The sequence below is a fragment of the Lepus europaeus genome, chromosome 2 (assembly GCF_033115175.1).
Source record: "Lepus europaeus isolate LE1 chromosome 2, mLepTim1.pri, whole genome shotgun sequence".
Classification (NCBI taxonomy): Eukaryota; Metazoa; Chordata; class Mammalia; order Lagomorpha; family Leporidae; genus Lepus; species Lepus europaeus.
Window position 1 is genome coordinate 132117928 of NC_084828.1, and position 16562 is coordinate 132134489.

At 43.8% G+C, this 16562-nt stretch overlaps 1 protein-coding gene across 2 annotated transcripts; it reads left to right on the plus strand.

The window, feature by feature from the left end:
* The first annotated feature begins 402 nt into the window (after positions 1-402).
* TM4SF18 (transmembrane 4 L six family member 18) lies at positions 403-15798 on the plus strand. 2 transcript variants are annotated; one of them, XM_062178563.1, is made up of 6 exons: positions 409-548; positions 633-827; positions 4270-4359; positions 10377-10519; positions 14400-14580; positions 15451-15792. In XM_062178563.1, the coding sequence occupies exons 2-6, from the start codon at positions 651-653 to the stop codon at positions 15463-15465; spliced, it is 606 nt and encodes a 201-aa protein (XP_062034547.1). In that variant the 5' UTR covers positions 409-548; positions 633-650; the 3' UTR covers positions 15466-15792. The 2 variants fall into 2 exon arrangements, with proteins under 2 accessions (XP_062034555.1, XP_062034547.1); XM_062178571.1 differs by lacking the exon at positions 4270-4359 and having other exon boundaries at positions 403-548; positions 15451-15798.
* The last annotated feature ends 764 nt before the right edge of the window (positions 15799-16562 follow it).

Here is a 16562-nt window from a genome sequence, read left to right on the forward strand (position 1 = left end):
AGTTGTGATGCTCTCATAACAATAAACTCATCAATGTCCTGTCTCCTTGTCCTGTCCTCACCTACCAGTCCCTTTCTTAGTCCTTCTTGTACGCTCTGTGCTCAGTGAATCACGAGTACAATAGAGAACCCTGAGTGAAAACTAGATCTACCAAAAATCTCTAACTTCAGGATAGTTTAACAAAGCTCTCTTGCTCTAGGATAAAGCTGCTTGGGAGTTTTATCTTTAATCCTCTGACCACCGTTGGATGAAATTTGGCACACTCAATTCCAGTGCCCACCCCGACTTCCTTCTGAAAACATGCTCAGGGCTAGGTCTTTAGTAATTTAATCCAGAGGAAAATGACTTATTTTAAAAAGCAGTGAAAACACCGCATTCCTTTGGCACAGGATGAAGCCCAGCTCAGCTCTTCAGCCCGGGCTCATTGTCTATTGTTCTCCTAACACTAGACCACTATTTCGCACTGAGACTGTCAAGGCTGCAGTTAAATCCAAGTGCCCGGCTTCTTGTGAATATGAAGTGACGGGCTCTGACCCAGAAAGTGGCAGGTAACTTCAAACCAGGGGGGCACGGGGCAGCAGGTAGGGAGAAAAGCGGTCTTATGCGATTCTATGCACTTGGAATCTCTACAGGTTCTACACAGGGCGAAAATGGGCTCCCGGCAGTGTGGAGGCTGCCTAAGCTGCCTGCTGATTCCGCTTGCACTCTGGAGTATCATTGTGAATATTTTATTGTATTTCCCCAATGGGCAAACTTCCTACGCATCCAGCAATAAGCTCACCAACTACGTGTGGTACTTTGAAGGCATCTGTTTCTCAGGTGTCATGGTAAGTGTGACTTTGGAAATTTAGGATCCTGGAAGAGGGAGCTGTTACTCAGAATTGCCTTGCACTTAGTAAGAATAACAAAGAGTGGAAAGACAATGTCAGAAATCTTGGGTTTGGGATTTGGAAGGTTTATAGGGGCGGAGGGGCAGGTAACCCGTCAGGATGAGGGCAGTAGCTGTGTTTTTGATGAACTGCACAGCAGTGCAGCGGATTAGCCCTGATGAAAGTTTGTGGAACTTTGACCTGTAAAAAATAATACGGCCCCGTGAATGCCAAGCTGTTTGACCTCTGTTCCAGAAGAGACTTTCTGTCCACACTGGTGATTTCTCTAGCTTGGAGGGGCATTAGGACTGCATGGAGAAGCCGAGACTTGGAGATTTAGAAAAACTTGCTTTCAGGTCTAAACTCTGCAGTTTCTGTCATGAGAACTCTGGCAAGTTACTCAGTATCTTTCAGCCTCAGTGGTCTCATTTGACAAATACGAATAATGATCCTTGTCTTTCAGGGTCATTATGGGAATCAAATAACACCAATTTAACATATAGCATGTAACTAGTGACTATTGTAATTACAACTTTTTGTTAAAAGATGGGTTATATTGTCATTAAATATTATTCCATGATATCTCTAACAATGGAAGATGTTCTAGAAAATTCAATTATCAATGGTAAGTATCCACGAACGTTTTCCTGGGGTGTGTTCATTAGGAATAAACAAAGTGATAGTAAATCATGCTGGCAACTCAGAGGAAAAGACACTTTTCCTGATCGTATCATTTCTAAAAACAGCACAGTGTGTACTGTAACCTTCCTAAACAGTCAGTAATGTAAAAGAAAACTCATAATAATCTGTCTTTACATCTCTTTGAGTGTTTTTTATAATATTTGAAAAGCTATGTGGGAAATCAGCTTTCATTTAGTTATTGTTCTTGCATATTAAAGTAGTAATTTTGAAAATACTAATAACAAGGTTGTGGAAGTTGCTGTGTAACAGACACAAAACCGATGTTGCTGGTGGCACTAAAGATAAGGGCAAAGCTTTTGGAGAGGAGTTTGGTCTAATATATCAAGCTCCATGAAAATGCTTAAGCCTCTTGACTATATACCTAAATCTCAGTACTCATTCTGAGGAAATAATCCAAAATACGGAAACAGCTGTAGGTACAGATGTTTGTGGCAGCATGATTTATAATAGTAACTAGGAGAAACATCCTAGCAGAGAAGTAGTTACATAAATTCCAGGGGGCAAGCATTTGACCTAGCAGTTGAAATGCCAGTTAAGCTGTCCAGATCCCATTTCAGAGTACCTGGATTAGAGCCCTGCCTCTCCCCCAATACCACCTTCCTGCTAATGTGGACCCTGGGAAGCAGCAGGTGGTGACTCAAGTGATTGTGCCCCTGCCACCACGAGGGAGACCTGGATTGGGTTCCCAGCACCTGGCTTGGCCTGGCCCAGCCCTGGCTGTTATGAACACTGAGGGAGTGAACTAGCAGATGGGAGGTCTCTATCTTTTCTCTTCTCTCCTCTTCTCTCCCCTCCTCTCCTCTCTTCTCCTCTCCTCTCCCCTCCCCCCTCCCTCCCCTTCCCCCTCCCTCCTTCCCTTCCTCCTTTCTTTTTCTTTCTTTCCCTCTCTCTGCCTCTAAAATTAAAAATTCTCAAATTCACTTAAAATAAATAATTAATAGATGTAGATTCCTTTCATACAGCAATGAAAAGCATAAGTATGAAGATGTAACAACATGCAAAATGCATATTAATTTCGTGTTAAGTAGAAAAAAGTACAACAAAATTGGATAAATTATTATTGGAGTGACATAAAGCATATGTGTGTGAAGAAAGACTGAAATAAATACATTAAATCACATGATGGTGGTGGGATTATGGGTAATTTTTCTCTACCATGCTCAAGTCCTCAGGATCTCATTTATGTTTAAAAACAAGACAAGGAGACAGTTTCTCTTTGCACAGTTGGTATCTGTAAACCGCTAGTCCAAGTCCACATCTAACAGCTTCTACAACATTACAAAGAAGTGTGCCACTGTGTTTCAGCTTTATCTTGTCAGTGTCCCCTCCTTAAGTATTTATAGCAAATGGGACTGTTAAAAGGCCTACACAAGAATGTATTACAGTCTAGCATAAAGGGGTTAAAAGGAAGGGGATATAGGGTATAAATTTAAAAGTGGAAAAAGAAGCTGCTCTCTATTTTTCATTTTCTAGAAATGATTGAGATATATCATGATAACTTCAGCAACTCCTTTTAAGAGAAAGGAGGCGCCGGCGCCATGGCTCAACAGGCTAATCCTCCGCCTAGCGGTGCCGGCACACCGGGTTCTAGTCCCGGTCGGGGCGCCGGATTCTGTCCCGGTTGCCCCTCTTCCAGGCCAGCTCTCTGCTGTGGCACGGGAAGGCAGTGGAGGATGGCCCAAGTGCTTGGGCCTTGCACCAGCATGGGAGACCAGGAGAAGCACCTGGCTCCTGGCTTCGGATCAGCACGGTGCGCCGGCAGCAGCAGCCATTGTAGGGTGAACCAATGGCAAGGGAAGACCTTTCTCTCTGTCTCTCTCTCTCTCTCTCTCACTGTCCACTCTGCCTGTCAAAAAAATAATAAATAAATAAATAAATAAATAAAGAGAAAGGAGGCAAATATAGATAATAATTAAATGTACAGATAAACGAAAGCTGAATGAATTTGGAAACTGGAAATGTTGACTACCGACAGTGAAGTGACAGTGAACTCACTTTCAGAATGCAGCAAAGGACTGAAGGGGGTAGGTGGAGAATTTTCCATCAGCGATTTATGGTCCATACCTGCTCTAGCCAGAAATCGTAACTAAAGAATCCATACATTTTCCAGAGGGCCAGCCTTTTGCCTAGAGATCCCAAGAAAGGGAAATGGAATTCATTGAATTCTCCCAGTTTGTTGGCTCCATACAGGCAAAACACACTGCAAAATTCGAACCTGAGACAGTGTGAATGCATGAGAAAACTGGACTCACTTCAAAGAGTGACAATTTCAGAGAAACCATGCCTCTCGCCTCCATTCCCAGAGGGCAGTGAAAGGGGAGAGGCGGGCAAACCACAAACTATGGAATGATTTTCCTTCGTTCTCTACAGTGGAGTCAGTGGGAAATGCAGATTTTGCTGCCCATGGTGGTATTTCCCTGTCTATATCAGTGAGTTAGCTTCTGATGATATCTAATCATGACAATAACAGCTTGTGCTTATCAATTACCTACTATGCATCGAGCAGCTTGCTCAGCACTTTACAGATTGCCTCCTACCAACCCAGTGAGGTGAGTTCTCAATGCTGTTTTGCAAGGAAGGACTCTCTAGTTCACGCAGGTAGAAAGTGGCAGAGCAGGGATTTGAACCCCAGCCTGGTTAAGGGCGTGGGTGGAAACCAGCACTCTGTTTCTGACTTCTCCTCTCTTCCCTCCTACAGATGCTTATAGTGGCAGCCATTCTTCTTGTCCTGGAGAATGAAAACAGCTGTAAACGTTGCCACAGTGAAAACTGCAGTGAAAAATACACGGTAGGAGCAGCATATTTTGAGGAGGTTGAGTGGGCTCCAACTTTCTTTCCTCTCTGTCAGAAAGACAAAAATATTGATACCTCCAAAGACCCATCCTATCAGTTCAGAAACCGAGAATTTACTCCAAAAATCATCTGCATTTGGCTTATACCTTTATTCTGCTGATATTCTTCCAGAAATTGTGGACATAAAGGAACATGAAATTAGGAAACACCACTACATTTTCCTAACTGGGTTTCCCTAATCAACTTTATCAAGAGCTAATTTACATATAACAAGTAACAACCACTGAAAGTGTACAATTCCATGAATTTGAGCAGTCGAATATACCCACAAAACCACCATCACATTTCCATTACTCTAACATATTAACTTATTTATTTATTTGGAGAGAGAGAGAAGAAACAGAGCTCCCACCTGTTGGTTCACTCCTCAAATATCCATAAAGGCTGGGATTAGGCCAGGCCTGGGTCAGGCTGACGTTGGGAGCCAGGAACTCAGCCTAGGTCTCCGACATAGGTAGCAGGGGCTCGGATGGTTCAGCTGTCATCCACTGCCTCACAAGGTGTGCATCGGCTGGGAGTAGATGTGAAGAGCAGAAGTGGACTCTGATGTGGGATGTTGGCAACTCAAGCAGCAAATTAACCACTAGGCCACACACCCACCATGAAAAAATTAGCTTTTGATTTTCTCTTTGTCATTACAGATTAGTTTGCATTCTATATAAAAAGAAGCTTATAATGTTTGTTTTTTATCTGCATAATAATTTTTAGGTTCAGTCATGTTGTTGGGTGTATGTGAGGTACACTTTCTACAAACTGAAACTTTAAAATTACTCTAAAACCATAGGACATATTAACAACTGAATTTGCTTAGCCTGGGCTCTGCAAGCAGGCCTGGGCGCCTATATTTCTACCTTTATCCTCTTCCGCCTCCTCATTGTTCATTGCTTTCACAGTTACCCACTGAATTAAGTCATCATTCCTCCTAGTTTATGGATGAGGCACCTGCGGCCCAAAGACAACTCTGATGTATTAACTAGCAGGCTCTTTACCACAAGGTCTGGTGGGCTAGAAGGGGTTCCACATGTGAGCCGCCCACTGCAACCACCTGGGAGCTTGGAAAAATAGTAATGACTGAATCACTCCCTTGCATTCCCTGATTCTGTTGGTCTGGGGCCCAAACTGGGCGCGGATATTTCTTTAAGTCTCCTCAGGAGATTTTAATGTGTAGTCAATATGGTATGGCCAACATCCTTTGAGTGATGCCTCTGTAAAATTAAATTAGTTCTTTAATTTAGTGCTGTATCCCTGGTGAATAAGGATAAGAACATTGAAATGCCCTCGTGTGTGTGTGTGTGTGTATTTGCATACACATGCACACCTAACCAGTTGACTCAGACATCCCCTGGTAGCTACTTATATTATACTTGTGAAGAGCTTTCCAAGGTACCCAGGTGAAGCAGTGGATCAAGGTATATCTGTAACTACGGTACTCAGGGAATTTCTAGAAAACAAACATATGCCATTAAGTATATAGTAAAAGTCAATGTGTTCATTTTGCCTTAACACACTACTAGCATCTTCAGCACAAAAGGATGCTAGAAATAGTCTCAACAGGATCTTCTAATTAGCATTGGATAATATGGCTGACATCTCACTGGAAAGAGAAGAAGGAGGGGAGAAAGAAGTCCCCAGATTCCCTGTCTCGCTTTTTCAAAGTAGGTTCTAGAATGGAGTTCCCAGCTCATTTGCCAAATATATGATGTAAGTTAAAGAATTGAATCTGATAGGCATTAGAGCAAAATTTCCACTTAAGGAGGAGAGGGAATACCACTCAAGTCCAGTGAATTGTTACCATGGTAAAATTGGGCAAAGATTTCAGATTTCAGTAGAAAGCAGAAATACCTATTTTTATGTAAAGCTCCCCAATTATAAAATATCTGTGCCCAATTATAAAATGTTGGCAATGAAGTCTCATTTGAACAAAATAAAATGCATCTGGAAGGTCAAATTAGAGTCTGCCCCCGTTTATACCGTCTGCAACTCCAGAAATATAAGTGAGGTCACTCAAGATTCACTTCTCGGTTGCTGTCTGCTATATCTAAAAGTGTTGCTCCAAAGTTTACGCTGAAACCTACTCCCCATTGTGGTAGGATCAAGAGGTGGGCCACTTGCAAAGGGGATGAGTTACAAGGGCTCTTCCCTCATAAGCAAGTTAATGTCCAGATAGCAAGTACACTTGGCCTCTTCTACCACCTGATGACAGGTAGAAATTGCCCTTACAGGCCACCAGATCTGTAGGCACCTGAATCTTGAACTTCCAAGCTTCCTAGGTTATGAACAATAAAATCATGTTATTTATAAATTAGCCACTCTAAAGTAATTTTGTGACAGCAACAGGAACAGACCAAGGCATTATATGTCAATGGGGTATAGACTTCTGCCAAAGTTCTTGGGCAGTTATTCCCGGAGAGCAGATATTGGCTGGAGAAAGGCACTTGAAATAATAACTAATATTTTTATTGCATGTTAATTTTTGAAACAGCCCTGTTATACAGGCAGCATTATCTTCTGCAGTTTACAGAAAATGAAGCAATGCCTCAATGTTCCTACATTATTTTGTGACTCAACTCAATTGCACAACGATTTCCATTCATTAGATTGCAATTTGCATGTGTATTTATGGGATTATCTTTAAAAAGTTCATGGAAATGCATGCTATGAAAAAACTTTGCATGCATTTCAAGCGTTTTTGGTGTCAAAATAAATTTGTCACTTATAAATTTCTTATTTACGAATAAATTCTATTTTTCTATGAAAATTTTCAAGTTTTTATATATATATGTGTATATATATATGTATATATACATACATCATGTTTGCCAATTTCCCCAAATAAAGAAATTCTTCATTGGTCTCCCCAGTGAACAGTTTAAGGATCTGTTAGGTAAACAAGGATCTCGATATTTTCAATACATCCTTATTTCTTTCTCAGAGTTGGTGTTGGAGAATAGGCAAATTTTCCTTATAAACTGTAACTAGCAATAATCTGCTGGTTATATCATCCCACATGGCACCACCGCCAGAGCAGTCCCGCAAAGGCGCATCCTGGCCGTGTCACTGCTTTGCTCAAAAACCAATCACATGATGTGTTAGAAAACGCAGCTATCGAAGGTCTAGAGGAGGATGAGTTGGTAGTGAGCTGGACGCTTTTTGTGCCAGAAAACAAAGTGTTGGAAGACTAATGGGGGTAGGTCAAAGGGCACAGGAGCTCGCTTAGGGGAGTTCTTCCCACAGGCCAAATTTGGAGCATCTGAGCAAATAAAAGAATCATAGCAGTTACGGATTGTAGAACATTGAATTAGAATGTCCGTGAGTCAGAAAGAGAGAGGCAAATGAGAGCGAAATGGGAAACAGAAGTTCTTCCGTGCAGAAAATTGATGTTATAAATGCAGAGAAATGACAGCATTATAAGAGCAGCACAGTGCAAACCCCATGTTATCATTAGTGATCAGTGGATGTGAGACTCATCAGTGAATACTAAATCCATCCCTTGTAATGCTATTAGGAAGAAGAATATGACACTCTCAGAGTACTACCTCGCCAATTGCTCATTAATTGCAAAATGGAAAACATATCTCTTCATGGGAGAGAGCTGATGGGCGTCCTTGAGAGCTCCACGAAATACACCACATCCACCAAGTATTCGTGCCAAAATGTTTGAACCCAGTAGTGAGGAACAACCAGAAAGGCCCAGAATGTGAGGCATTGTCCAAGACAATTGGCTGAGATTCTTTTAAAAAAATTATCATGAAAAACAAAAAGAGACCGGTCTAGATCAAATGCAGCTAGACAGACATAAACCTTCCTTGGATCCTGCACAAAAAAGCTAAAAACAGCTACAAAATCATAGAATATTTTTATCCTAGGAGGAGCAAGCTGTTGTATTTAGGGAGGAGACACCATAATGTCTTCAACCTACTTCCAAACAATTTACAATGAAAGAATGTAACTAAATAGTTGTGTTTGTATAGATAGCTATATGAGGGTACTTTGAAAAGTTGATGGAAATGGAAGTTAAAAGAAAGTTTATTTTTGTGTAAAACACAGAGAGAGAGAGCAAGACAGAATAAACAATAAAATATTACTTTAAAAAATTTCCTTCATTTTGGCCGGCGCCGCGGCTAAATAGGCTAATCCTCCGCCTTGCGGCGCCGGCACACCGCGTTCTAGTCCTGGTCGGGGCACCGGATTCTGTCCCGGTTGCCCCTCTTCCAGGCCAGCTCTCTGCTATGGCCCGGGAAGGCAGTGGAGGATGGCCCAAGTGCTTGGGCCCTGCACCTGCATGGGAGACCAGGAGAAGCACCTGGCTCCTGCAGTTGGATCAGCGCAGTGCGCCGGCCGCAGTGCGCCAGCCACGGTGGCCATTGGAGGGTGAACCAACGGCAAAGGAAGACCTTTCTCTCTGTCTCTCTCTCTCACTGTCCACTCTGCCTGTCAAAAAAAATTTTTTTTTCCTTCATTTATTTGGAAAGCAGTGACAGAGAGAGGGAGAGACACAGAGAGAGATCGCCCATCTGATGGTTCACCTCCCAAATAGCTGGAACACTAAGGGCAGGCCCAGGCTAAAGCCAGGAGCCAGGAACTCCAACCGGGCCCAGCAGGTATGTCAGGGGCCCAAATATTTGGGCCACCTCCTGCTGCCTCCTCAGGCACGTTAGCAGGGGCCCGGATTGGAAGCAGAGCAGCCGGGACTCCAGTGTGGGATGCCAGCATCCCAGGTAGCAACTTAACCTGCTGCACCACAAGATCGGCTTCAATAATAAATTATTCACAGTAGGTGAGTCTGCAGAAGGGGTATATAAGAATTTATGGTATGCATTTTCAGTATTTTTTTTAGATTTGCAATTTTTTTTGGTGAAAGTTAGTGCAGGAAAAACCCCTTGCCGTGAAGGATAAAGTCCAGGCTCCTTGATGTGGAGTTTAAGGCCGTCTCTGGCCCAGAGATCTACGAAGCTGCAGTCACTTCATGAACTGCGCAAGGGCTGGAGGTGTCCCATCTACCCTGTTTCTCCTGCACTAGCACCACCTCCGGTCCTCAGAAGCTCCTCTGGCTCCTCTGAGCAAATCCCCTCTTGGATCAGACCATCTGCCTACAGACTCCAGAGACCCACAGAGTGTTACCACTCTGCTCCTGCCAAGCTGCCCTTGAATGTCAGTCTTCCTATACTCACATGAAAGCACCCACCTCCCCTCATCCCAGCCTCACTCGCCCATGGATTTCTAGCCTAACACCTGGTATTCCCCTTACATCTCTTCCATGTGTGAAGATACTAAAGTATCATCTGCACAAGAGAAAGCCAGGAGCTATGGCTTATAATTCTTAGAGAACCTACCTTACCTAGAAAATAACAAGTCTCAAGGGGCTGGAGCTGTGGCATAGTGGGTTAAACTCCGCCTCTAGTGCCAGCATCCCATATGGGCGCCAGTTCAAGACCTGGCTGCTCCACTTCTGATCTTGGGAAAGCAGTAAAAGATGGCCCAAGTGTTTGGGCCCCTACACCCACATGGGAGACCCAGAAGAAGCTCCTGACTTCAGACCAGCCTAGCTCTGGTCATTGCAGCCATTTGCATCTCTGTAATTCTGCCTTTCAAATAAATAAATAAATCTTAAAAAAAGAAAGAAGATCTCAAATATGGACAGGTTGGTTGGCAACAATGTCCACACCACATTTCTGTGAGAGGTGATCATTATTTTGATATCAAAATTCCAGGAAAAGGGAAAAACTTCAGTAAATGACCCAGTTCCTTTTATGTGATGCCAAACAAAGGATCACTGCAAAACTTGTTTTTAAGATCAGATAGGTTCGGATTAAATTTTCCATTTGGTTGTGGATATCGAGTAGCACACCTAGCAGGCAGGAATTGCTAGTGGACAGTACCTATCAGCCCATTTGTCCATGCTGTCTCCTTGTCTCAGTCAATGGCACTAACTTTCTTTTATATTTCACTTAGACACTGCTGTCCATCATCTTTTCTGCCCTTGGAGTTGCTTTCTCTGGATACTGCCTGGTCATATCGGCATTGGGTCTCGTCCAGGGCCCATACTGCCGCACCCTCGATGGCTGGGAGTACGCCTTTGAAGGCACTGGTGGACGGTAAGGAACGAGTCTCCAAACCAACGAGGCCAGAAAGGCACAAACACCTGGTCTTGCACGCATGCACGTTTTTCATGGTCACTTTGGGGCTCCATATAGTTCCCTTAGTGCCCGATTTCCCCATTAGCTTAGTGATACCCAGATCAACTTGTTCCTGCACAAATCTTGTTCAGACATATTTTCCTTCAGTTTTTTAATACTATGTGCATTCTGTGTTTTGAGGTTGTCATGGGGATGTCCAAAAGAAAGGTGTGTTTTTTTCCATATTGAAGATTAGGGCTTTGTAGTTATCATGGTCTGATAACTGTTGGAGTTGGGGACCTGGGTGGTTTTAGCAATGCAGTCTTTTTGTATGGCCAGGTTGGATGTGTGGTCTGTTCCATGTGTGGAATTCTGGGCTCAGAAACATGACAGTCTCAGGTGGTTCCACAGGGGGCCACAGCAGTAGAGATGACACAGGGGTAGAAGCAGGCCAGGCTAGCAGGGAATTGCAGTGTGAGGTCCAAGAACGGCGACCAGGCGCAGGTGTTCGTGAAAGGAGCCAGGAGCTTTCTTAGCTTGGTTTAAGAAGGCTCGAGAGAGCTGTCCTTGCTCAGATACTGGTTATTTAGTTAGGTGCTAAGCAACCAAATCCTGGATCTCGGAATGCCTCACGCTGGGCTTTTTGGGGTACCAGCACCTGCAGAGCCTCCCGAAGGTAGCGGGGCCCAGAAAGAGATGCAGCAGAGGTCCACAGATTTGTTCCTGGATCTCATGCTGTGCTCAGAGTCCTAAGGGAATACAGTTGAGGAGTAACTGTACCATTCCCTGGGGAAGCTGTTTTGTTCGGTTGCCCCATAACCGGAGCTATCGTTGAAGGCCCACGTCTCTGAGGTCTCACATGTGCCCCTCAGCCTGCTCAGCAGAGCTGCTCCTGTGCCCATGACTTTGGTCACGTGTTATGGTCTCTTGGTAAGCAGGGAGCTGTCTCAGGAGAACCTAGACAATGACCTCAGGCCTTCCTGAAGAATTGGAAGAGACACTTATGTGGGACAGAAGGGGCCTCTGGAAACAGGACCCTAATGTAAAAATTCCCTCTGGGTGAAAAGACCCCTTTTTATACCATCATCTTCTGAGCTTCTTCCCTTCCAATGCGTGAATCTCAGGCCGACCACATGCCTCTGCGTTACTCTTTTAAGTTGTCTTTGAGGTCTGTTTTCACCTATATAAAGACGTTTGGAGGCCGATGTTGTGGCGCCATATGGGCGCCAGTTCATGTCCCAGCGGCTTCACTTCTGATCCATCTCTCTGCTAATGCGTTTGTGAAAGCAGCAGAGAATGACCCAAGTGCTTGGGAACCCTGCATCCATGTGGGAGACCAGAATGAAGCTCCTGGTTCCTGGCTTTGGCCTGGTCCAGCCCTGGCCATTGATGCCATTTGAGGAATGAATCAGCAGATGAAAGATATCTTTCTCTCTGCCTCCCTCCCCCCTACCCCCTCCCCGCAACTCTGCCTTTCAAATAAACAAATCTTCTTTTTAAAAAATGTTTGAAGTTAAAACATTATTTGGCGGCCATGCAAGGAAGCTAAGAATCTAGTACCCCAGAGAAATTTCCAGGGCTGGTAAATACAGAAAGCAGCAGGTGTTAATATTGACATTGTGCATACCAGCTATTCATGTGAGCATTTATTCACCAAGAATGACTGAGCATGTACTCTGTCGAGGCCTTGGGCCAGGTGCTGAAGAATCAGAGATAAATTGCACAAGTTCCCTCTCCTCTAGGGATTCACATGGACTTGACAGAAGGTTCTACTGAGATGGACATCTCAGGGTGAGCGTTGCTCTTGGAGCACAGGTCTTTGATGCTTGCTGATCTGGATTTAAGTCCCTTGTCTCCTACTTACAAGCTGTGTGACCTCAGATAAATACCTGGATGCTCTGTAAGTTGCAGATAATAATCATCTCTCCCTCACAGAATTGAGCATCACATGGAAATAATACACAAATTAGATGGAGTAAGTTCTCATGACATGCCAGATTTTATCACTAATGTTGTTTCCCTGCTCACTTGCTTATTTGTTTTATTTATTTATTTATTTATTTATTTGATAGGCAGAGTTAGAGAGAGAGAGAGACAGAGAGAAAGGTCTTCCTTCCATTGGTTCACCTCTCAAATGGCTGCCATGGCTGGCGCACAGCGCTGATCCGAAGCCAGGAGCCAGGTGCTTCCTCCTGGTCTCCCATGCGGGTGCAGGGCACAAGGACTTGGGCCATCCTCCACTGCCTTCCCGGGCCACAGCAGAGAGCTGGACTGGAAAAGGAGCAACCGGGACAGAACCTGGAGCCCATATGGTCTGTTCTGTTGCCATCGCTTAATCCGCCTCTTCTCACTGACGGTGGCCCGCAGTGTTCTAAGCAGAGGTTCTTACCGTGTGCTCCAGAGCAGTGGCAGCCGTGTCACCTGGGAAGCTGGAAATGCAGACTTGAGCCTCACCCACATCTGCTGACCCAGAAGCTCTGGGGTGAAGCCCTGCAGTCTGTATTTGAACAAGCCCTCCAGATAATCCTGATGCAGACTCACGTTAGAGAACAACTGTTCAGAGGGCTTTGGGACAGAGTCAAGGAGTTTCCGGCAAAACTTCTCTTTGTTATCTTGCCATATGAGTGTTTTCTGTCCAGCACTAGCTCAATCCATTCCTGGCAGCCCAGTTCAGCTTCAGGGACCCTGGAGAATGGGCTGTCTCTGCCTCTCTTGGTTCGGCAACATGCTGCCCTTCATTGTTATGGAACTCTTTAAGATTTATTTTTATTTCTTTGAAAGTCAGAGTTACAGAAAGAGAGAGAGAGAGAGAGAGAGAGAGAGAGAGATCTTCCATCTACTGGTTCACTCCCCAAATGGCCTCCACAGCTAGGGCTAGACCAGGCCAAAGTGAAGACACAGGAGGTCCTTCTGGATCTCCCACGTGGGTGCAGATGCCCAGGGACTTGGGCCATTCCTCAGGCTCATTAGCAGGGAGCTGGATAGGAAGTGGAGCAGCTGGGACTTAAACTGACATATGGGATGCTGGCATTATAGGTGGTAGCTTTACTTGCTACTCCACAGCATCTGCCCCAGTTACTATATATTTTAAACATGTATGTTGGCCGGCGCCGTGGCTCAATAGGCTAATCCTCCGCCTGCTGCGCTGGCACACCAGGTTCTAGTCCCGGTTGGGGCGCCGATTCTGTCCCGGTTGCTTCTCTTCCAGGCCAGCTCTCTGCTATGGCCCGGGAAGGCAGTGGAGGATGGCCCAAGTCCTTGGGCCCTGCACCCGCATGGGAGACCAGGAGAAGCACCTGGCTCCTGGCTTCGGATCAGCACGATGTTCTGGCCGCAGCGGCCATTGGAGGGTGAACCAACGGCAAAAGGAAGACCTTTCTCTCTGTCTCTCTCTCCCACTGTCCACTCTGCCTATCAAAACAATAAATAAATAAACATATATGTTAAATTCCCAAGCAAAAATATCTGTGGCTGTCCTTCTTGAACCCTGTATGTTGGCCATGGGTCTTTTTTTTTAATGTTTCTTTTAAAAAAATATTTATTACGTATTTGAAAGGCAGAGAGAGACAGAAAGAGAGAGGATCTTCCACTTTCTGATTCACTTCTCAAATGATCCCAACAGCTAGGACTTGGCCAAGTTGAAGCCAGGAGCCAGGACCTCAGTCTGGGTCTCCCAGGTGCATGACAGGGACTCAAGTACTTGAGGCATCACCTGTTGCCTCTCAGGATGCTCATTAACAGGAAGCAGGAAGCAGGTGTGGAGGCAGGACTCAAACCCAGGCACTCTGATACCTTAAACAGCCGCAGCTGTCCCTCCCTTGCCGTGGGTCTTGTTAACCATCTTCCCTCTCTGTCTCAGTTTCCTTACAGATTCCAGCATATGGATTCAGTGCCTGGAACCCACACACGTAGTGGAATGGAACATCATTTTATTTTCCATTCTTATAACGCTCAGTGGGCTGCAAGTGATCATCTGCCTCATGAGAGCAGGCATGCAACTGTCTAAGATACTGTGTGGAACCTACTCGGTCATCATCCAGGTAATAGATCCCCACTGGTGCCTGCACCTTCTCATGTCATCCCCCAAACCCAGTGGGTCCTGATCAAAGGTCTCTCTAGTTCCATCAACTCCGCCCCCCACCACCAGTACCACTGCCCTCCTCTTTACTCCTGCTGTAATCTTTCAGTTTTTTCTCCTCATTCCAATGTGTCTGTTGGCTTCTCTGTAAGGATGGAGTCAACTCAGAAATTGTAAAATCTACATTCCATGTTGAATGGTGAAAATAGTGGTGTTTTCAATGAGCAGCATTTCAGTGTTCTATGGAGAGAAAATCCAAAAACACAGAGAATCTTTACCATTTATGAAGAATTTCCCTGTCCATAAGATAATGAAAGGCTCAGAACCTTATCTCATGGGAAGAATTTCTCTTCTTGAATGTTGCTACAGTCAGGGAATAAAGGTTTATGTGAAATGCGCTAGTCAGTGGCCTTGAGAAAGAAGGGGAATGTGAGAGGGCTTCAGAAAGCTACTGAGGAAATTGAAGTAAAATAGAAGTTTTTGCCAAAAATTTTGAAATTCATTCTTAGTTTTTCATAATATACATTTTCTATGAACTTTTTAAAGAACCCTATTGAAACCACTTCTATTTCAAATACTAAGATATTCATACTAATCTAATGATTGTTGAAGCTGCTAAACCTATTTAGCAAGTCCAAAATGAAGAGAAATCATGAATGAGACATTTTTTGTTTTGTTTAACAGTATATAAAGTATGATACCTTCCCTGGCAGTTTCAACTAGATATTTTCCTGTTCTGTCGACTATTTAATATCCATCAAAGTTGCTACATAGATTATTGATTATTAATCATGCCATATTTACTCATGTTGTTTTTCCCTTTTTTTCACAGCCTGGAATTATTTGAAACAGGACATGTATGCCTGCTATCAAGATACAGACATCAATCTAAGTCATATCCACTGTATAGACTTGATTCAAATGATGATGTTTCCTCCATTTCATGTCTGTTGTGTCCATTTGTGAATTATACAGTCTTCAGTGAATGGGCCAGTTACACTGTCCTTCCATCTTGAATGTTTTTCCAAGCAGCTTCGGAAACATTTGTACCCTTTATGCAAACATATCTGTTCCCAGGAATCTATTCTATGGAAATAAATAAGATTACAAGATAAAACTTAATGCAAATGTGTATACTGTTGCAGTGCTTAATATTCTAGAAAATTAAGAATACCCAAAACATCTAAATTTGGGGGAATAAAGTGTGATATATTATAAAATCATAGAGTCATTATAAATAATGCTTTTTTTTATTTGACAGGTAGAGATAGACAGTGAGAGAGAGAGACAGAGCGAAAGGTCTTCCTTCCGCTGGTTCACTCCCCAAATGGCCGCTACGGCCAGCGCTGTGCCGATCTGAAGCCAGGAACCAGGTGCTTCTTCCTGATCTCCCATGTGGGTACAGGAGCCCAAGCACTTGGGCCACCCTCCACTGCCTTCCCAGGCCACAGCAGAGAGCTGGACTGGAAGAGGAGCAACCGGGACTAGAACCTGGTGCCCATATGGGATGCAGGCGCCACAGGTGGAGGATTAACCAAATGAGCCATGGTGCCGGCCCCTATAAATAATGTTTTAAAGATTATGAGTAACACTACATTAAAAGGGTTACAAATTATGTTTACAGTGTAAGAATAACTATTTATAATTAATAAATCTCTAAATAATAAAAAATTTAGGATAAAAACTAAATCTAGGAGGAAATACACCAACATATCAACTGTGGTTGATTGGGATCCTGGATGACCTTCTTACTTTTCTATGTTTTCCAAGTTTTCTTTATTGAACATGTTTGTTTTAAATATTTTTTTAAAAATCATACATTTACTATTTAACAATTTCCCATTTTCCCAACTTTTAAAGGGAATAGTCTTTCCACATTGCCCAACATTAAGGATCTGTAAACGTCGTGAAATGATCCTTCAATCAATGTGTAGCACAGAAAGT